We start from the raw sequence: 23,046 nt of genomic DNA, 5'->3' as shown, positions 1-23,046 counted from the left end.
GTTAAGTAAGTGTTGTGCACCAATACTGAGGGGGCGTTTGACAAAATACCAAATGGGCATTTCACTCCCAATGTTACCTATCTTTCTCTCACTCTCTTAAACTGTGCAAGAGTACTTCAAACCAACCAGACTGTGAACTTTCTCCAGAGATGTTTTAAAAACCACACATTGGGGCAGGCAGGCTTTTCCTTGAACATTAATAGTCTTGAGTCCTTAGTGTCTATTTGCTTGTAGGAATGGTTTGACATTTTGGGGAAATACACTTATTTGCTTTCTTGCATGTCATGTCTGTACAATAAATGTGAAGCTATAGCCATTTCATGTTTTTCAATTAGCTTAGTTTAGCATAAAGACTAGGAGTGCCAGGAAAGGACACATTTTTCGTTTTTGCATTTCAGTTTGCGTAATGATCATACAAAATATATTTGTTCATTACTTGAGTGTTACAGATGCTGGTAGGCATAATTACCAGCGTGTGGAAATGCAGAAAAAATTATATTTATAAAAACAAACTGAAATATAGCAACATTTTTTCTACTTGTCTGAGGTTGAAAAGTTGGTCTAGAGTATTGTTAACAGAATGTCACAAAGTGCAATGGAAAGAAACTTACAGTCTTTTAGGGAATACACTTGTTTACTCTCTTGGTGAGCGTTAGATAAGACAATTTTAATTTTAATATTTTAATGTCTGTATGCCAAATATGAAGCTAGATTTAGGAGACAAAAAAAATGTCTTGTCTTAAGGTAAAAAAACCCCGCCTACCAGCACATAAGCAATTGTAATCCGTACAAAAAGTGTAAAAACAACAAGTTGTGTTTTACAGGGAGTTACCTGGGCCCTGTTTCAGAAAGCAGGTTCAATAAGTGTAAACCTGAACTCTGGGTTGACGAACTCTGAGCTGTCAAACTCTGAGTATTCCGTTTCAAAAAAGGCCCATCAGAATAAGCTCAATCAACTCTGAGTATGTTGAGCCTGATGGAAGCGCGTGCGTGGGGATGAAAAAAAGAAATCATCAATGGAGCTCCGATACTACAATTCACCATGGCAACGGGTAAATAAAGGCAGAGCCTCCATTTTAATCGGGTGGAGCTAGAAATATGAATGCTGCCAACGCGGACCCTGATTGGCTCCAAAAGGCAGGAGTGGAGGATCGATACGTTAACAATATTACATTTTATAGAGCGTTGCTCATTCATCATTTACCAGACTGGAATTTCCTTAATGATTGATAAAGTGCAGGAATTCTCCTCCAGCCTGTTATTCATTTTAAATAGGCTACAGGCCTGTTTATTCATCTGAAATCTGACGGGAATAAATGCCGGTGACAATAACTGAAGATGAAAATATTAATCGAACAGAAGACATAGTTTAGGCTCCTGATTATAAAGTGACAGTCCGACTCAGCAGGCCTATTAATGATTTTTTTTTTTGTAATGTAAAATGTTTCTAGGTTCAAACTGACTGTGAAGTTTAAGACGTGTATGTCACAATCTTGCTCATTTCGTATTTTATGAAATGCTGTGAAAACACATTCCGACTATCAGCAGATAATGAAAAACTCACTTTTAAACTACATTTAGCCTATTTGTTTCAGCTGCACCACAGTCATCCTCACTTTGAAATATTCACATCATATCCAGCTGATAACTACTATAGGAATCTTCAATCTGTGCGACTACAGTATGAAAGGTTACTGTTCATTGATCAGTTTTGAACAGATTACTTTAAACTACAGCACTGTAGCGCACAGTAGGCCTAAATTTTTTGCCTTATGTCCACAGAGTCACTGTGTTATAAAGGACAGTGTAGCTTATATATTTTATTCTGTGCTGAGGATAAATTTACGATGTCCAAAGATAATTCAGCCGTGATTTCGATGTTTCTAAAGACGTAATTCCGTGCCAATATGTGCTTTGATATCGACAGTATAATTGAGGAAATGAAACGGTGTGTGAGACAGCAGCTACAAGCTCCGCAGGAGGGGAGGAGTCAGAGAGAAACTCAATGTTTAGTTGAAGTAAACCTCCTCCTGAGCAGGTTAGGTTCACAGCATAAGTTGCCGGAGTTACAGATCTAGACTTTATCTGATCTCGCTCTCTGAAACCGAAAACTCAGAGTTTCCCTCATCTCAGAGTTTTCACTAAACCCGCTTTCTGAAACAGGGCCCTGGTGTACCTTTTTCTTGGCTGGGAAAAGTGACTTTCTGTGACACCTCCCTGTAAAAGGTATAACATGTTAATTAGTGAGCTTTGGAGGTGGACAAAGCCAGGCTAGTTGTTTTCCCCTGCTTCCAGTCTTTATGATAATCGCTTGCTAACTTTACCTATTCCTTCCTAAGGGTTTGTAGGTAAAAGATAGAAACTTGTGTGTGGATTTGTATCAAAGGTCATGAGTATCAGACACACACATTGCACTGTACCATCATTTTAAATCAGAGAAACAGCAGCAAGATTGTGATTCACAGACACAGAAAGAAGCTTTGTTTTTACATGCAGTCCAGGGCTTTGTTCCTCTGGTCTCTCAACAACAAACACCTCCCTCTGCTCTCCGCTCTTCAGCTTTCCCTGATTATAATCAATGTGTGTGGGAGATGTGAATTTTGTAAGTGTTTGCACCCCCTAATTTCTCAGTCTCCTCCAGGTTATCAGGCAGCTGACAGCCTCGGCTCGCCTCGGGGGCCACACTTCACCCTGTCCTGCATACCGTCACTCTCGCTGTGTGGGAGGAACACAATGAAATTACCAATGCGTATGCTTTGTGCCGGTGTATTGTCGTCGTTATGGATCGCAATCACAGAAACATATAAATCACCTGAACATTTTGCTATTTTGGGTACATTTTTCACTTAGTGGCAAATTATTCTTATTTTAAACTTTTCTTCCAGCTCCCTCTAAGCACCTGCATAAATATAAGAGCTGCAGTTACCTTTGAGTAATAGCCAACTCGTTGCCATTCGACTGGTGTGAGCATGAACATTTCAACCAAAAGTCATTACTACTCAATAGATTTCATGCTTAAAATCAATGCAGGTTAATGGGAACTACTTCAGGTGGTTATGTCAGCTTCCTTTTCATTCTCACATCATTTAACTTTACCTGGAAGTCTAACATCAATGTGGATTTTCCAGATTTGACAGCAATAAACAACATTTGGCCACTGAAGTTTTCAAAGAGACAGCTGACCAAGGTATGGTGAACATACTGGTTTACCAACTTGTCTCAGCTTTGAGAGAAGATTAGGAAACTACTGTAATTCAAAAATGGCAGACATTTTGTTGATTTACTGTATTATTTGTGCCAACGACAGTGCCAAATACTGTTGAAACAAAAGTTTGACATCTGAGGAATATGCCTTTTCACTTTCTGGCAGAGTTAGATGAGACAAGAGCAATCTCACTCTTGTGTCTGTCAGTTAAATATAAGGCTACAGCCAGCACCTGGTTATCTTACTTTAGCACAAAGACTGGAAACCAAGAGAAAAAGCAAGTCTGGCACTGTCATACGTCAGCTCATTGTTAACATGTTGGAGTTATCACATCATGATTGTCTCTTTTCCTGTTGGTGTCTTTTAATATTTAACGATTTTAATGAGCCAGTAACGTACTGTGTATCATGGCTGAGCTGACAATAGTGCTCTCAGTGACCAGCGAGAGGAGCTCCACCCTGTTTGTGTGTGTTTGTGCAGCAGTTTGGCCTCTGACTGATCTCAGGTTTCACCGGAAACTCAAGTACCTTTTTTGTTATTTCCCTCCAGTCTCTCCCCCTTTTCCTCTCATCTCTATACGTTTATGAAGTAAATTCATAAAGCCAAGGGATACGTGTACATTTTTTGCTCAAGCTGAATCGCTTTCAGCTAGTGCAGATGCATCCCCATGTCAATTTGCGTGACCTTTCCTAACGCGCCTTTCCACTGACTGTGGATGCAATCATAAACTTTGCCTTGTGTCAGTATTATTGTACTATTGATTCTGTCAGTGACAGAACTGTGTAGCCAGATGGAAAAACGTTTGTAAAGGTAATCCCTTAATTAAACGTGTTGCACCAGTTCAGACACAGGGTTTTATTCTGAAACAACACATACACATAACCAAATGTTGGAGTATTACAGCAATGTGATGGAGAGCTTCTGGAAGATGAAAGAAAATTACATTTGTTAAGAATTTTTTTAACTACCTAAACCCTGACCTTTATAACGCAATTCTCACTGAGTGTCTTGATTGTGATTATACTGTTCTTAATGCTGGAATTTGCTTTCCTTAAGTGGGAGTAAATGGCAAAGGGCTTAATTATTTGTCCACAACAGTATTTTTAAGTGTGCAGAATGTCACCCTGTACTATAGATCAGATTAGCAGCCACAGATTTGTGTTAGTAGGCATAGTCCATGTCGCTAATGAAGATTATGAATGGTTTTCCTGTTGCCTCTGAGCCAACCCTTATTGACCTTAAAGACATTTAAAAGAGATTGATGGCAAAGAAGGCTTACTTCTGTCACAGGCAATTAAACAGTGTGGTAAGCATGCATACTGTTATGAACGATTCATGTAGTGAAGCACTTTAAAAATACAGAGGCTCAAAGTGCAAAGAAGCTAGAAAGGGAGATTTGCAAAGAGTGATATCTACTGAATGTCTGGTGCAGCTACGGGCGACTCACAAGCCATCTGGCAATTGAGACTTTTTACAGATTCTTGGAGAGATTACTTTACGTCCTCCCTGCATTGCTCGCATCACATAGAGTCAGTTTCCTGCGTGAAGATTCAGACAGACCAGTTCACCTCAACAGCCTGTGCCAACAAAAGAGAATATTGACAGCTTGCCAGACTTTATTAGTCAGTTCATGTATCCGTGTCGTCTTCTTTAACTGCTATGAAAGGAAAAACATCCAGACAATTTATACAACATCCAGACTGACAATCATTCTGTGTCCTCATGGAATTAGTCCCGGCCTACATTTCCCATAATTCTTGTTTTAAACCCTTTTCCGCTAGAAAGAAATGATTAACTTTGTCATCTCCCTCATCAATGAGAAATGACATTGCAAAGAAAATGCAACCTCAACTTCAGCATTGAAGAAAACCTGCAGCTATAAAACTTAGAAACCTGTGATCTGACGATGAAAAAAACCCTGCATCGCTTTCAGTGTGTTTGTCATCACCATGACCTCTACCTACTGCAAGACTAACAATAACTATATTACAACAAACAGGAACAGCGCTAGCCCAAAGCCAATGCATCATATGTACCTCAGCCATGTAAACACTGTGATAACTTTATTATAACTGTATTTCATTTTCTTGAGCAACTGAAATCATTATTTTAGAGACAAAATGCTAATACTCTATCTGAACCTATTAGATCTATCAATGTTTAGCAAATTAAGAGCCATAAGAATTGGAATCGTATAAGCAGCTAAGCAGGTGGAGGGGACTTTAATGGTGAAATTTAAACACTCCTAAGTTTGTATTATTGACATTTTATTTTGAAAAGCATCAGAAGTTGAACAATCTAGGAGGTCTCATTGGATTTATTTCGTGCACTTCATACACTCGAACTGTACACCATTTATTTTTATAATCTTCACTGTCATGAAATTTGAAAATCCTCTGAATGAATTGTAATAACTTTTGTGATCACTTTTCCTCTAGTGCCACCGTCAGGTCCAAAATTAAATTTTTCCAATGTTTTGGACATCTGCAAATCTACATTTCCCATCATCTTCAGTTGTAGTTTGTGCTAATTAGCAAATCTCAGCATGCTAACACACTAAACCAAGATGAATAAATTCACATTTATACCTAACATCAGCATGTCCGTATTGTCATTGTCAGCATTTTAGCATGCTGACGTTAGCATGTAGCTCAAAGTACAGTCAGCCTCACATGGCTGCTAAGCTGTCATCTGTAGACTCTTAAGCTAAGTCTCAATTTGCGCTCTTCCACACTTGATATTTTGAGTGCATATGTGTGTGACAAAAATGGCAAAATGCAGTGCACCATGAGTACCCAGATAGTGTACTAAACAACTGTATTTATTTTATTTTGTTGGAAACATTTTTTATTACCAGTTCTTTTAAAGGTTTTTACAACGCCGGTGAATACACTGTTGCACATTGTAAACCAGGACCAACTGAGCAGCAGGTCACGAATGTAACAGTTTAGTCCAGCACAGAGACCAACATATCTGCTCAGGTCACAGAGCTTGCCTTTACAGGTTCTGACAGTACCATAGGAAGCTTACAAATCATCACTGACCTGCTCCTTTGACACTGTCTCAGGGTCTAAAACTACACTTTTATGCTCACACAAGTCTTCAAAGCGTTTGACAGCCCATTTCGTTTGCTTAGCGGTGTTCTGTTCATTTCAGCTTTATGACTGCTCAAGCCACTGCCTCGTACTTCAAGGTCAGAGTGTCCCAGCGCACATCATAGCTTTTTGCGGGTTCTAGAGGACAGAATTTCTGGATTCAGAAAGCAATCAGCAGATTTTAGCATAAGGAATTATAAGACTAGTCTTAATATGTTGTTACAATGCATATGCTCTGTTTATTATATCCGATATGTTGGTATACAGGCTATATTATAATCTTTTGAAAAATCTCAGCACATCTTATGGCTCCATTGCCTGGCTTCTGTGAATAGAGAAAATGGTCTCTCTGCCTCCTCTGTGTGAGATTTTGCCCTTTATGATTACCGGACATTAGTAGAAAATGGTGAAACGCTGCAGCTGCAAAGAGGGGTCTTTGGAGAAAAGTACACTAAATAGCAAAATCCATTTCCAATCATAGGTTTTAAACAGTATTAAAATGTTTTAGGATTTATATCTGGCATGACCACATGGCTTCAATGGACATGGACATCAATACGCAGAAAGCCTAGTGAAGAAAGTGCACTTTCACACTGAAGACATGTTTAGGAACTTCTTGGTACAACAAGATGTCAGGGTTTAAAAAGTCTCCCCTCTTTCACAACTCCTGTACAAATGTCTGACAGCCTGCATAGAAAAAAGAGCCCACGAGATGGGTAAATGTCAGGTCAGTTGACAGAGAAAGAGAGGGGCGGAGGTGAATAGAGTAGATGTGTGAGCTCGGCTGTGTGAGACTACATCAAATGGAAAAGGCACAGAGAGGAAATTGCCAAACCTGCCACTGGAATCATTTGACTATTTGGAAATTGAAAGCATGTTAATCTGCGGTAAAGATGAACAACTGGCTTTTTGTCTCCACATTACCCTGATGCTTGTCAAAAATGGTACATTCCAGGTTGGGAATGGTGGAATAATGGTACTTGCAGTAAGAATTTAGTGAGCTATTCAGAAAGTTAAATGTGGAACGCTCAACAGTCGCCATTTTGGCTACGTAGCGGAAAAGGAGGGACCACCAACCTATTTTCAAACTTGGGAAAAGGGCGACCGTGGAAGCTTTAGCGTTTGCGATTGCACACAAAAGCATGTTCATTTTTAAAATCACTGTCAAGTGTTACCAATAATGATTGGCCATGTTTGATTTGAGACAACACTACCCTGTTGAAACTCATACACCACGCAAGTAAGTACAAAGTGTACATAATGGCCTACTACATGTAAGTGTACTAACCAAAAAATCCTAATTGAGACACAGCATTAGGCTTGTTAGATCACACTAACTGAATCTGATCAATTTGAGTATAGTTGTTGAATATTGGACACTATCTGAATTTGTGAATCCTAAACATACACTAGTTTTTGAAATTGCACTACCTGAAATGACCTTCTGGAAACGAAACACATACATTCAGATGGTTTTCAAAGTAAAATATTTCAGTGTTATAAACTTAATATTTACATTTCTGCATTAATGAGTCAGTAGTGGTTAAATTCCACAGTCAGGTTACAAGGCGCTGAAAACAAATTATTTTGGCTTTTATTCTTTATTTATCCCTGTAAGAAAATACCTTGTTAAAATGCAATGGCTCACATGAACAAACTCATGTTGTGGCATGAAAATTTAACGTGGTTCCCTGGTTTTAGATCGAAAACACAATGGCTCCAGGAGCTTGTTTGACAGATTGCACAAGACAGATGGGAAGTGGCATGTGTATCCAGAGGGCACGATGTAAGACTGCAGTCACTGGGCCTCAGTAGTGTTGTGTGTGTGTGTGTGTGTGTGTGTGAATTAACTTGTGTAGCACCTTGCTTCTGCAGTTCCCTCAGACAAAAAGGACCATGTAAACACATTATTCTCATTCACTCGCATGTCAAACTGCCTAACTCTGCTGCATGTACAATGCAGTAGTAACCCCGGCTGTTTTGCCTCAGGGAGCAGCAGCAGCAACAACTGCACCCTGTCATTTGTTTTTTGTCACCCCTCCAACTTGCTGCTGCAGAGAGGCCTTTGATGCAGATGAGCCTAGGCGTCGGATGGATGGTGCATTTGGCGACAGCAGCTGAAGTGTCAAGTCACTGAAGCGTTTTGAGCGAGTTGCGTGCCAGTTTGTTCAATAAATAAACTCAGACTAAAGAGGAAAGTGGGCAGCAAGAGGACGCGAGGTAGGAGGGATGCTGGCATCTCCGATTCATTTAGAGCATGTGACAGCATGAAGACAGACTGGGGTTTTTGGTGTTGCTTGGTGGTGGGCTGTTTTTTGTAATTTAAACACGTGCACACATATGTTTTTTGTATGTGTGGTTGAGAAAAAAGAGAAAGAGGAAGAAATATATTTTTGCTTGATTGCATTTCTATATTCCGGCACAATCTCTGCATGTGTTTGTGTGTTGTGTTTACTTGGCCTGAATAAAGTGCATTAAGATCTCAAGATGAAAGCCATCCTTTCAAAATGTTATGTGAGTAAATGACAGGTGCTGGTGTAAATCCATTTTATGACCAGGTTTTTCTTTCAGCTCAGCATCTGAAATCTTAAGCGGGTCCAGTCTGCAAAAGCCACAGCAGACATCTCATTTCATCATTTGTAAAGTAATATTAATTATTATATTGTATCATATTATTTTTATTATCATATTTTAAATCTTATTTGCCATCAATCATTTTGTTAGAGTAAGCAGCAACACAGTTATGGTGTTACTGTGTGTTTGAAATTTAAAGGCTGCAAAAAAAATATTTTCTAAATCAGCTTCCTACTTTGAGCAATGTGGCCATACATGAACGCAATATTTCCCGCCAAAGATAGAACAGTTTTGCTTAAAGTACATGACAGATTTCAGTATTTTTTCCCCTAAATGCTCACTGGTGTAAAGTGGGCGGAGCTTCATTGTTGTTAAATGTGCCATCATGTGCACCGATCTGCATTTAGCAACATTTGAATCAGAATCTGATGAAGCAGATTAGCTAGATGCCAGTCTGATGCTAGATGCATTGGAACGCTGACACAACCTTGAACGGGTATCTTTCCCTTAGCTTAGCAAGGCTCAGCGAAGAAATGCAGGAGAGGTGGAGAGTGACAGAATGGGGCTGTGGATGAGTGGCAGGGAGTCTGTAGATTTGCCCGAAAACACTGTAATGTGTATTCCAGCACAGAGACCAACATATCTGCTCAGGCCATAGAGCTCGACCTTTACCGTTTCTGACGGTATAGCAAAACAATGTGCTAAATGTAACTGACCCGCTCCTTTGACCACAGAACTTAAATGTTCCCATTTTGTTTGTGATACTGAATTGTGTAAAAGAATTAGATGTCATTGCCTTTATATACAGTGATAATACCACGGTTGACAGTCAATCAGATTGCTTGATTTGAGCTATCCGTTTTATAATGTCTCCTAATTTGTCCCAGCACGTGTTACAGATTTTGGGGGGCGCTAGAGCAGTGTTTCTTTTTCGATAAAGGACTCCTAAACTGACGCAGATAAGATAAGATTTTGTCCCAGGGACCCCCATCTGATAGAACTTTTGCTTTTAGAGGTTTTATTACAGAAAGGGCATGGCAACCATGGCAAAAATACATTCTGTCATATTATGGGTGGAATTATATAATTAAGGAGTTGAGGTAACTATACTATGTATGAAATGTGTCGTGCTTTCTTTAGAATTTCAATTTCAACTTTTTGCTGGGGGACCCCTGGAGGTCCCCAGACCCCACTTTGAGAACCACAGCTCTAGAGGACAGTATTGCTGGAAAAAGGAAACTTACTTCTATTGTAATAAACACTATAAAATGCGATCAGGGTCAGGAGCAGGTGTGTAATCAAGTGACGTACGTGTAATTTTCTAACTCTAAAAAGTAAGGTTTAGTTTTAAAATACTCTTTTTGAAACTTTGAAGCTAAGATTTTAGCAACTTTGACACACAGAAACTCACAGTTAAGTATGCTAAAAGAAAGAGAGTGTCATATTCCCTTTAAAAATCAATTGATTAAAAAAAGGCTCCGCAAAAATATTTTCAATTAACATTTTCCCTGCAGCCTGGATGCATTACAGGTGGTTACTTTTCTGCATGAGTAAGAGTGTCTTGAAACTGATTCAAAAGACAAAAGACATACAAAGTCTTGCAGTTAAAATACCAAATCTGGAGTTCAAAATATTTACCTTTCCTTGTGAGTAAAAAAAATCTGAAAATTGCAAAAACGGCTTCCATTTAGATTGTTTTAGCTGAGCAATTCACTTGTAAACAGAAGGCCTCTGTGTAGCCAGCTTTTGTTGAGATACAGCAGATGGCCTTAAATAAAATTCTCATCAACAACAGAAATTTAAATTTCCTGTGCAGGTGTCCGTTGAGATCACAACTATAATAAAATGAATAAACAAACTGAGAAATTCAGAAAGCAATCAGCAGTTTTTAGCACATGGAATTATAATTATAATATATAAATATAGTCTTAATCTTTTACAATGCATGTGTGCAGTTTATTGCATCTGAAGTGGCATGATGGCATACAGACTATACAGCTGCAGCACTTAAGAGTAAAGGAACATGTTTTAACCCTTTGTAAAATCGCAGCATATCTTATGGCTGCATTACATGGCTTCTGTGAATTGAGAAAATGGTCTCTCTGCCTCCTCTGTGTGAGATTTCGCCCTGTATGATTACTGGACATTAGTAGAAAATGGTGAAACCCTGCAGCTGCAAAGAGGGGTCTTTGGAGAAAAGTACATTAAATAGCAAAATCCATGGTTCATCTCCAATCACAGGTTTTTAACAGTATTAAAATCTTTTAGGGTTGATTTCTGGCATGTCCAAATGGCTTCAATGGACATGGACATTAATACAAAGAAAGCCTCATGAAGAAAGTGCACTTTCACACTGAAGACATGTTTAGGAACTTCTTGGTACAACAAGATGTCAGGGTTTAAAACGTCTTCCCTCTTTCACAACTCCTGTACAAATGTCTGACAGCTTGCAAGGTAAAAAAGATGGGAAATGTCTGGTCAGTTAACATGTAGTTCAGAGAAGAGAAAAAAAAGGTGAAATGATAGGAGATGTGTGAGCTCTGCTGTAAGAGACTTCATGAAATGGAAAAGGCACAGAGGGGAAATTGTAGTCAAACCATTTTAACAGCCAAACCTGCCACTGATTTGACTACCTGGAAATTGAAAGCATGTTAATCTGCGGTAAAGATGAACTAACAGCTTTTTGTGCCCACGTTACACTGATGCTTGTCAAAATGTTACATCTGAGCTCGAGAATTGGGACATAACGATGTTTAAATAATAATTTACAAGGTTATAAGGTAGATTTATGTGTCATTTTAAAACACAAGGTTGCCATTCTAATGTAGTTAGCCATACTTTCTTCTAAAGGCCATGTATATATTTAAACTCTTCTAATTTAACATATTACCATCAAGCTATTTGTATTAATTAAGGTTGCTGCTGTGTATTTGGCTCTAAAGATGTATCCAGCCTGCATTAGTGCACTCTCTTGGATCTAAACTGGTCCTATGGTGCCACCTTGTGCCTGGATTAATGTATTGGTAAATCCTTGTCTCCAACTGGGAGGATGGCAGTGCACTTATCTAAGATCCTGCATTAGTAATAACGATTATAGTAATATCCTTTATTTATATATTTATTTACACTGAGAACACTGATATTGATCGGCTGATTCCCAGTGGAATGCTATTCCAGGAAATCCTCCACTACCTCTGTCTCCAGGCGTGCCTGGAGGACCAACACCAGCTGGTGAGCAGACTGTAGACTACCAGTAGGGTTGTGTGGAGTAAGAAGTTCAACAGTGCAGGGTGGGGCAAGGCCTATCAGTACCTTAAAGACATGCACAACTTTAAAATCAACTCTGAATGCTGCAGGTTACCAGTGCAGGGGGGGGCAGAAAGGGGCAAATATGCACAATCTAGATCCTGTGTGAACACTAGCGGCTGTATTTTGTACAAGCTTGAGGCCGTTAATTGATTTCTGGTGCAAATATAGAGTTACAGTTGTCTAAATTGCTGGACATGAAGACATGTCTAATGGTTTGTGCCTCATTTAATGAAAGAAATCATCAAATCTTAGCAATGCTCTTCAGTTGACAGATGACCAACTTTGTGGTCTTGCTAAAATGTTTGGAAAAATTCAAATCACAGTCAAAGACCTACTTGCAGACTGCGATAGACTGCTATTTCAGCATCAACTGGGAATTTGATCTTGATGATTGATCATTGGTGAAATGTAAATAAGTACACTCACATATTTTTGTTTGGCCCTGTGTTATGGCGTGGAAACTCACCCAATGAGATTATTCTTCCTCCCACAGCAGTTTTGCCTCATAAGTGTTTGTATAACCAAACCTCCATTCTGTGAGGAGCATTTTAACCTGACTACCAGATTGAGTGCATTATGTAGGCCAAACACCGCCATGACTTGCACGGGCAGGACATTTATTCAGTTTTGGAGAGGTGAACTACCTCGCACATGAATTCACACGTGAATCTCATGGCTTCATACTGTCTGATCAGGACTTGAGAGCATGAGTAACATCCAAATCCCACAAACACAGTTAAAACCAAAAAACTCCAGACTGTTTACATGATATCCTGGCAGCCCGTTTCTATCTTGAAGATGAGTATAGTGGTTATTTTATATAGTAGTAGGGATGGTAGTAAATACCGTACTAAACTAAAAATCTACTTGAAAGCTAAGTAGCTAACGTTTGAAAAACTAAACAATAATCTTAAAAGTTAACGCCCTCGCTCAAATCAGTACAGTCAGAGGTTTTGCTGCTACATCCTTGGTTACGTATGACCAGTAGTTTGTAGAGGCTAGTATTAGCAAACTTTTTGTCATGTAACTGATATTAATGAGTGAGTTTGCTAAATTTACTCTACATGTGCTATTGGTGCACTTCGATTAGCATGTCACACAAACACATTTCAATGATTTTATCACAAAAGCAAAAGTAAAAACACACCGTACCTTACCAGGAGACATTGTTTCAAGCTTGTGGTCCCATTCCACTTGTTGTCAGTCAGGATAATGATAATAAAGTGGCTATGACCTATATTTTTATTTATAACTGATCACATGACTTTCTGTATGTGACAGATGTGACAGGTGTCTCATATTATTGTCAGTTATCACCCAACTCCCTAAGCACATTGCATTTTAGCATCTTTCAGCTGATTGTTTTGGTGTTTCAGCCTCTAACTCTACTGTTTTGTTTCACTCTCACAGCGTTGTAAGCGTTGACAGATTTAGCCACCAGCTATTGATTGGTAGAGACCAACCACAGCTAAAAGCAAAGTGAATATTGGACTTGGAATCATGCCTCCAAATGAATGCTAACGTTGCTCCTCATCTGCTGATTCTGCAAATATACAACTCTTTGCTAACACCATATCATAGTTTATAAGGTGAAATGATGTCAATATTACGTGTTTATAGCTTTTTTCTGCTGGCGAAAGAAAAATGCCAATAAACGTCAGTTACTGCAGGTTTAACTATTAGCCAAAAAGGAAATTCATCTCACACAGTAAAGATGAAGTTGGGCCCAGCAGCTGTTTAACTTTGAAGACTGAAGACTGTAACAGAGAGAAAAGCTAGCCTGGTTGTGTTGGAAGGTAACAAAATCCATCGAATAGTACCTTGAAAGCTCACCAATTAATTCGTTAACACGTTTTTCATCTTGTTTGTTTTAACCACCAAGAGTAACAACGTGTGTGTTATGTGGGATTAAGTGTAAGACTTGGGAACAGTGATCCTGAAGACAGACACAATATACTCATATTGATCATATTGTTTCCCAGTTAGAAGATATTCACTTTCTGCTCAGATAAGTCAGGTCTACAGAGAGGTTAAGAGTATCGCTCCCTGAAAATACTTTAACACAAAATATTCACAGTAAATTTAAGTAATTAAACATTTCATTGCAGACATGGGCAGAAGATCAAATGCCATATAGATCACAAGCCAAATCTAAACATGAGAGATGATTATAAGCCCTCAAGAAATATGAGATACTCTTATTTGATTGAAGATGTTTTGCCTGTTTAGAAAATCCTTTCAACTTCATCACTGATGATGCCCACAAGTGAGAAATCCGTTTTTGAGACTAGACTAAATTATGTTTAACACTCAGCGTGAGAAAAAAACCCCTCTTAGAGCTGACGTGATTGAAAGCAAACAGGAAAGGGGAGCAAGTGGTAATAAGATGTGACTGATGTATCAATGTATGATGTATAAAATCTGTTCCAATCATTGCGTCTGAATTTGAGGATATAATACTTTACAGTCCTCTGCTGGTCGACATGAGAATCTGGATTGTACTGTATACGCCTGCAGATGCTTTATCCTCTATAGAGCCCCAGAGTGTACATGAAATAAATAATCACATAAATAAATATAGCTTTATTTTTATTTCATTACATAGTTGAAATTTAATTACTAATTATTAACTAATAATTTAAATCTGTTGTTCTATCTATTTCAATGGTATTTTTCCCATTAACATTTTCATGTCAGGCCACTCTCATTGACTTTCATGCCTGTGGTGTTGTCATACTTTTCAGCCAATCACATACCTCCTGCCTCTCAAGCAAGAAAGCTCAACAACTGCCAAACATGTAACTAGTTAGCTCCTGTTAGCTCACAACAATGTTAAAGTAATTCTGAGGTTACTATCTGGCTGCTGCTGTAAATGAACATTTATTAATTTAGCTTAACAATGCTGCACATGATACCTGTATTTGACGCTCAGTTATTATGCTCCGTATATCTGGAACAAACTCCCAGATAACTGCAGGTCTGCTGAAACTGTCAGTTCTTTTAAATTAAGACTGAAGACTTTTCTTTTTACCATTGCTTTTAATTAAATATTTAAGATTTTTCCTTTTACCCCTGCCTTTAACTAGTGGATTGATAACTTACACTGCACTGTAACTTTTACTGTCCTGGTGTCTTTTTCTTTGTTTTTAGCTTTTTACCATCACTCTCTGTCCACCTGTAAACGTGCAAGTGGGTCCAGAGTATAACTGGATCAAAGTGGCCTGCGGACAGACATGTCCTGGTTTCTCTGTAATGTCCGAGGGTTTTTGGAGTTTCAGTGAACCCAAACATTGCTATGGACCCGAGTACAGACTAGCTAGAGACAGTAGATTAAATGTACTTCTCTGTTTATTCTGTTTTCAAAATAATTGTAACTCAGTTATTTGCTCAACCTCTCCTGTTTTTATTTTCCACATAACTCTTTTAACCCTGATTGCACACTGCACTGTAACTTTTATTATATTTTAATGTGTATTTTTTATGTTGCTTTTAAACTTTTTTATATTTCCCTGTTGCTTTTATGTTTTATGTAAAGCACTTTGAATTACCTTGTTGTTGAAATGTGCTATACAAATAAACTACGCCTTGCCAATTTGGTAGCAGTTATTAAAACGTGCTAAGAAGGGGGCCTGTGATTGGCTGAAAGGTGAGAGGGCGGTGAAGACACACCATGAAAACTTTGCAAGATAAAATGAGAATTATGAAAGAAAAATGTCATTAAGAAAAATGCCATTATGAAAAGGGGCATTTTGAAATTATATCCAATAGAATTCAGTTATATGAAAATATTAGTGAATTATAAGTGAAATAATATTTAACAAGAATGAGTTGACTTTTAATAATTAATTATTTCACAAATTATCGGATCGATTATATATTTTTATACAATTTATTTCATAATTCTTCTTTAACTTTTTTAATATTGAACACTTCCATAATGATAAATGTCAAAGACACTCAGTGAAAAAAACCACAAACAACAGTAATGTTTAACATAATTTATATTTATTTTCGTTTGAACAAAATGTTAATAAATGTATTTGTTTTACGTCCAAAAAAGATCATGACTCGTGGGACGCATTTTATAAATAATTTCATCCAAGTCTTTGTAGAAAAAAAAGAAAGTAAATTAGCAAACTAAAGCATCTCTAGTATGACAATATGACAACTTTATCATAATGTTTTCTCTATATTTGAACCCTTTTCTCAAGTCAAGCTTCATTTTTTTGTATATTTTTCTTAAGACCTCTTCATCTCGTCTTTTTAACATCCAACTTAGTCCTACTCATCAACTCACACCACTGCTTTAGACAACAGAAAAATGCGGCAAAAATCTCAAAAAACAGACAAAAACCAAGGAGGCAAACAGAAAAACACAGTGAGATTCCAACAGTAGGGGGTGGGACGGGGAGGTCTGGGAAGAGGAGGGGGGACGGGGTGGCCATTTTGGGATCCCACAACCTCAGGACATATTTACAACAGAAAGGACAAGGTGGTGGTGGTAGCGGTGGTAGCGGGGAGGGTTTGTTTGTGGTAGAATTCATCTGCATAGATCCACAAGACTCAGATCATGAACAGCTAGAAGGGACGGAGCACAAAGTGTGGGCCTATTACATCCGCTGCTGTCTTCAAGGGAATGTAGTTCTCCTCATCACAGTTCTTCAAGGATAACAAAACAAACCAAACAACACGTCACACGAGAATATCAAGCAAATAGGGAACAGAGTGTAAACTGTGGGCTAGGGGAGAGGGGGGGTAATTTCTGTGAACTGCATCTTGAAAATCTAGAGACAAGTGTAGACATGACTTCCATGTGACATCCCACTCTGATGAAGTGTGTGTGAAGAGCGAATTGATGGTCGTTACGTGATGTGGTAAGGTCAAGCTGTTAACGTGGAGGAGGGGTGCAGCACTGATACCACAATTACTGCAATCTGTCTTCAGCTAACAGGATGGAGGACAGAAACACTGCCTCAAAGAGATTTATCATCCTTAGCTTAAATTTTTGGTATATCCCCAGTTTCATGGCATCAAATTTTTACATTGGATTAATCTCTTCTTTTCTGGCCAATCTCAGAGCATTCCTAGCTAAAAAGTTGAGGTGAAACTTTTCTTAATCCCTGTGTGACTCGTCCTCGTGTCAATGTGCACTTTACTAGCAGCAGCCATGCAAAAAAACAAACAACAAAAGCAAAATCGGATGGATCAGCCCTTGAAAACTCCTCACACTCCTCGCACGCTGACTGACACTAACACAGCCCTTTGCTAGTCTGTGAAGGACAGCGGGTTGATCAGCTTGTCTAAGGGTATTTAAGAGTCAACGGATTGATTGATTGATTGATTGATTGGCTGGCTGGCCACTTGCACCAACTCTATGATACAGAAAAGCCAAGCCGACAGTAGTGAAGATGCCACAAAGTAGGACACTAACACAACTAGTTGTATTTTTTTTTCCTATATTGCTCCATTGCCAGCATTTGCCTCACTGGGCGTACGCAGCAGAGAGGCACTCAAAGATCTGGGGCCTCATTTATCAAACCAAGCGTAGGGTAAGTTCTAAATACGTGCATAGAAACTGTCTGTACGAACAAGAAAACAGGTCTTTATTTTTGCAACGAACAATGATAAATCTCACCTGCTCTACATCCATCTGCTTGTGTACATACAAGCTCATTAATATACAGACACGCCCCTAAAGTGCACCACATACCACGAACGTTACTCGTCTTGAGCAAAATTGGAAACAAATATAAAGTCTTTGTTCTTACATTGTTCTGGTCTTATTTTCCATAACACTACTTGTGTAGTCATTCCGAGCGAATGCAATTAGATTGTGAGTGATGAGGTGTGCACAAGCCATCCAAGCATGAGGCTGGAGCTGATTGGTGATCAGATTGACTGTGGCCGATACAAGAAACGGTCACCGATTGTTTTCTTCCCTAACGATATTAAGGAACTTAACTGCCACAGAAAATAAACTCAAAAATCTGATCCCTACTCTGTTCACGGGAGATGTTTCTGCTCTTTTCCCTGCTCCGTCATCTTTACTCGCCTGGACTACTTTGGCTGGACCAGCTTGCATCTCCGAATCGTGAAATTCACTTGTGAATGTATATAAACGCCTGTGATTAATTCTTAACTATGCATCTAATTTGTTACTGAATTTGACTTTGATTATGGCTCATAAATACTACCGTTAACAAGTGTTGCTATGCAGATAAAATCACTATTTTATGATCACTATATCTAAGTTAATGGGGCTATATTGGCATTTAAAAGGAGTGAATGAATCGCTCAGTGGTGCCGTAGAAGAAGAGTCGGTTGCGCCTGTGTACCACTGCGATTTTGTACGTACATTCTCACGCACAGGAAGAAATTGCGTATGCGCACGCTTGATAAATGAGGCCCCTGGTGTTTTGGCTTCATGCAACTGTTCTCTAGTGTCCCTGACGAGCCACTGCCTGTCTGCAACACCGACACTACTGTATGAGGTAAACTGAACACTTTAGAAACCAGAGAACATCACTTCCGTTTCAAGGAGCACTGCATGGCGACTAAGCTCAGCATCACCCCCTGCAACCTGTAAGCTGAACCGTCACTACCTTTGCCACTTCATCCCTCCTAACTTGCTCAATGGCCCAACAAGTTAGAAGAGAAAGCGAGCCGGTCTCAGAGCACTTAAGGTCCTAAAACGTGTAGGCATGTAAGGGGTTGAGAAAAGGTCTAGTGTCGACAAAACACAAGCTGAACATTAGAATATAGAAGAATCACACAAATTTTTTGTTTTCCGAGAAACAAGACCCACATGAATGACTGATGAGCTGGTCCTGGCAGGCCCTCAAGCAACATCACATACAAGGTTGTAAGAAGATGCCCCGGAGGCTGATGGAGTGTAGGAAGTGGAACACAGTTGATATGTCAAAACATTCTGGCACCTGGAAATAAATGCAGCAAAAATCTAAAGGTAATGATGAGTGAGAGCACACACTTCATCAGTGTCCGTTATTCCTCTGACGTGCCATCCATACACACACCGGAAACGTCAGGAAAGGAGGGGGAGGGCGGAGGGGAAGGAAGGGAGGGAAGGAGAGGAGGGACAGTGTGCTAGAAAACATTTGGATGGAATAGAAACAATGAGCAGGTTTCAAGTGGCAAGAGGTCAGTTCTTTAGGGGCTAGTTCTCAAACATCTTGGTTCGGTCGATGTCCAATCCCAGCTCCCTTAGCTCCAGTTAAAACCCTCCCACTTCCTGTGGTTGATGGTTCATCGGCAGCAGATTGTAGAGGCATTTCCAGCGCATCTCGCCAGATGTGTCCCTGGCAGCCATGACATTGTAAAAGCCGTAATCCTCTCGAGCGACAAGCACCGGATTCAACCCCAAGGTTCACTCCTCATTAGAAGTGCTCTCCTCTGGCGAGAAAATGGCAGCCACACCCACCAACGTAGAATTATGGGAGGCTGAAATGATGATGACAGTGTGTAGGAGGACAAGGGCCAGCAGGCAGATCTTCAGTCGCCCGCTGCACAGTCTCGGGGTTGCAGCGGAGGTGACCGAGGCCCCCTCAGGCTGGCAGGAAGAAGCAGTCCTTTTTAGTGTCCCGCCTGAAGGATTGTCCATTTTGGAGTCCCATCGGACGTCGCAGCATTCCGTCTCACTGTCTGATGGATGGTCTCCCAAGAGCCCTGAGAAAGAGATGACACAGGAGAAAAAAATCTGACTTTTCCTCACTATACAGTGTGTACCTATTAATAACACACAGTCAAGGTTATTTGGTTTGCTGACAGCTGATACCAATAAAAATTATTTCTGAATGAAGTTGCAAATAACCAAACAAGTATTTATATTTTTGCATGCTATGTGCATATCATACATGACTTGTTTATTTAGGTCCAGTAAAAGGCCAATATCAGCCTGATAAATAACCAAACTGATACAGTATTAGGTATAAACTAATATAGCCCATCTTCAGGAGAAATGCGAGGATTAAAAGGAAGTAGGGCATCTGAATGAAGCCTGGTTAAAAAAAACAGTTAAAGTTCAGTTAAAAAGAGCATCCGTTAATGACAACAATCTAATTTGCACTGAATAGTTTAATTATAGCACAGCGGTGGTTATCTCATCAACACTGACTGTCCTTTTGGACATCCTTCAGCTCTGTAGACACTTCAAGTTCACTAGACAGCCTCATCTCTATGTTCCCAGGGACCCATGTTCCCAGCATGTGTGTCTCTTGATATAAACTAACATTGTAAAAGATTGGTAAGGTTTATCTTTGCAGTTCAAATTGCAAAAGAAAACAGCTAGATGGACGTTTCAAATGCAGTTTGAATTTTAATCATCTGTTCAGCAGCTGTGGAGATATCAAAACAAACCTGTCTTGCCTGCAAATTTGAGGGTATAGGTTACAAAAGAGCATAACATCAGTGGGCTAATAAGCTGGAATGAGCACCAGAACCGGAGCTGGGTGATCGGGCAACAGAACCGGGCCCAGAGACAACTGTGGGGCATCAGAGAGGCAGCGGTAGCGTTATCTAACTCGAATTAAGGGTTTATTTCCACCAAACCAGAGCTGGTGATAGTTGGAACAGTGGAAAGACTCACGACAACAGCATGCTAACATGAGTGGATATCTCTGCAACACAATACACTTGCACTGTTACTTCTTCACATTCTGTTGATAAAGTTAATTATTTTTAAACTAAGGTTTGGGCCAAATCTTTTAATGTGTCATAGAGGATACTGAGCGGGGGAACATAGGACCCTGAGAACATAGCTACGCTCCCCACTAGACCTCAGTTTGTAGCTCTAATCACGACGTGGTGGACCAGACACTGTGACCCTCAGCTGAACTCGAGTTTAAAGTCCACGACCAACACAGAGGGTGACACATTGCTGCATCAGTTGATGACTCTGGATTTCTTAACTTGCCAGCGTGTAAAAGGAGCTGTCACTGCACTCATCTGCACAGTGATAACTAGACTGCTGAGGGGAAAACCTCACTTAGCTCTCACCGAGCTAAAGCAGAGGGAGGGAGCAGCTGAAGGGTGATGACAGCAGATTTAGGACTGGCTAATCTCACATGGATTTATCTTACTTTTAGACTAAAAATATATCAGGAATTAAGAAAGTAAATGAGCAAAACTCTTTATTTAAGGACATTAAAGGTTGCCACAATGTTACACTAAATACGTATGTCTCACCTCAGTTCACCCTCAGTTCACCTGCGCAGGTGATTCTACCTGATTAGTCAGGACTCCCATACCTACAAATTAACTGTAACCTACTCCCCAATACCTGAAAAGATAGTACTGAGTTGGTACAACTCTTCCACTATTACGAACTAAAGAGTTTGTGGCTTAATCTAGTGGCATAATAATTTTCCCAATAGCCACCAATACACACAAAAGAAGTGAAATTTCCAATTTTCTGTCAAACAAAAATAAATAAATATTCGAACAGCTCTCTATTTCAGAATAAATAGATAAATAAAACATAAACAAAGGGCTTGCAGATAGATGAAAGGCTTTACTTTACTTATCATAGGCCAATTTTATGATACATTTCACTTCAAAATGTTTTACTATAATTAAGACTAAAGTGAAGGAGGAAACGACTTAATCTAATATCCGTGATTCATAAACATCTATATTATGTGTTTTGGCTCGTTGACTGTGATGTGAAAACGCTCAAAAAGGATTGATGTCCTCTGCATATTATAAAGTGCATATTTATGACTCACAACGCATACTAAACCTTAAATCATTTGCGACTACTAAATACTTTTTTTTTATTCATCTCTCAAGGAAAGGCTGATATTTATAAGAGTAAAAATTAAAAAACCCTCTCCTTCTGTCCCAAAAAAGTCAGACTACCCTGCCTTCGGCAAAAGGGAAACCCACATTACCCTCACCCCTTTCTGACTACCCTTCCCCCACTAATACTTTCTCCATAGCTCATACATTTGAAAACACCAGTGTGGTCGTCTGTTATGGTGCTCAGCTCTTCCAGATAACTTGTTTGTTGGCATCCAGCCAGCGTCTGGTCCTCTGAGGCAGAGTCCTTGGTGTGTACTACTGTATAAACTGCAGTAAATATTGAGAGACAGGCCAAATTCAATTAATCAATGCATTGTTAAAATGCCCTTGCCTGAGCTGGGGTGTGCTCAAACACACCACTAGATGTCATCAGAAAGCCTTCAGAAAAGCCTTGCTGTTTTCCTGGAGGAATACTGTCCAGTCAATATGGAAACACCCACTGTGGATAAATTAATACCGTGCATCGTTTTATAAAATGCTATTCATTAACATAAATTAAATGAGAAGGTTTTCTCTGAGGCGGTACAGAGTGCAAAGCCACACAAACACCTACACATGCAAACACGCAGGATGCGCTTATCAGTAAACAGGAAGTAACACTGGACAGTGACCTGTGCAGATGAAGCTGGGGCTGCCGCCGTGGATCAGGTCATCGTTATCGGGAAGGATGAACGGACAGCTCTGCTGGACCTCCAGGCAGTACTGATGGCACGGTACCCTCTTCTGACAGGACTGCTGGGTGGTGGGGAAATACTGAGCGCACAGCCAGGGCTTATAGGCCGTCTGATGAGAAGGAAGAAGAAGAGAAGATGGCATTAATAGATGCTGGTTCACGATCCACTTGAGGATTGGTGAGTCAAAGTAGTTTGGCTCTACTGGGTCTCCATCTGTTGATAGTAGATTTGCACAAATCATTTGTCCATTTGTCATCCTAACACCTTGTTTTTTAAAGTGGTTGCCTGTATATCCAAACCACTGAGCATCAGATAAAACACCTTTCCAAAATGGATACTTAGCATTTAATGCATTAATGAAAGCCCAGGAGAT

At 39.6% G+C, this 23,046-nt stretch overlaps 1 protein-coding gene across 2 annotated transcripts in view; it reads right to left on the bottom strand.

The window, feature by feature from the left end:
• Nucleotides 1-16,358: 16,358 nt before the first annotated feature.
• nalf1 (NALCN channel auxiliary factor 1) overlaps nucleotides 16,359-23,046 on the bottom strand; it is a 37,048-nt gene continuing 30,360 nt past the window's right edge. Inside the window, exons 2-4 of one of the 2 annotated variants that reach the window (XR_006822423.1) lie at nucleotides 22,611-22,782; nucleotides 17,050-19,866; nucleotides 16,359-16,842 (exon numbers count right to left, since the gene is read on the bottom strand). Coding sequence is in view for 1 of the 2 variants with exons in the window: in XM_046034425.1 (XP_045890381.1) it covers nucleotides 19,568-19,866; nucleotides 22,611-22,782 (471 nt within the window). In the remaining variant the exon portion in view is untranslated. Of the gene's footprint in view, nucleotides 19,867-22,610; nucleotides 22,783-23,046 lie in introns of both variants that reach the window. The other variant, XM_046034425.1, reaches the window with a different exon arrangement.

The sequence above is a fragment of the Micropterus dolomieu genome, linkage group LG01, assembly GCF_021292245.1.
Source record: "Micropterus dolomieu isolate WLL.071019.BEF.003 ecotype Adirondacks linkage group LG01, ASM2129224v1, whole genome shotgun sequence".
Lineage (NCBI taxonomy): Eukaryota > Metazoa > Chordata > Actinopteri > Centrarchiformes > Centrarchidae > Micropterus > Micropterus dolomieu.
Note: the sequence above shows the minus strand (reverse complement) of the source record. Positions and strands in the feature narration are given on the sequence as shown.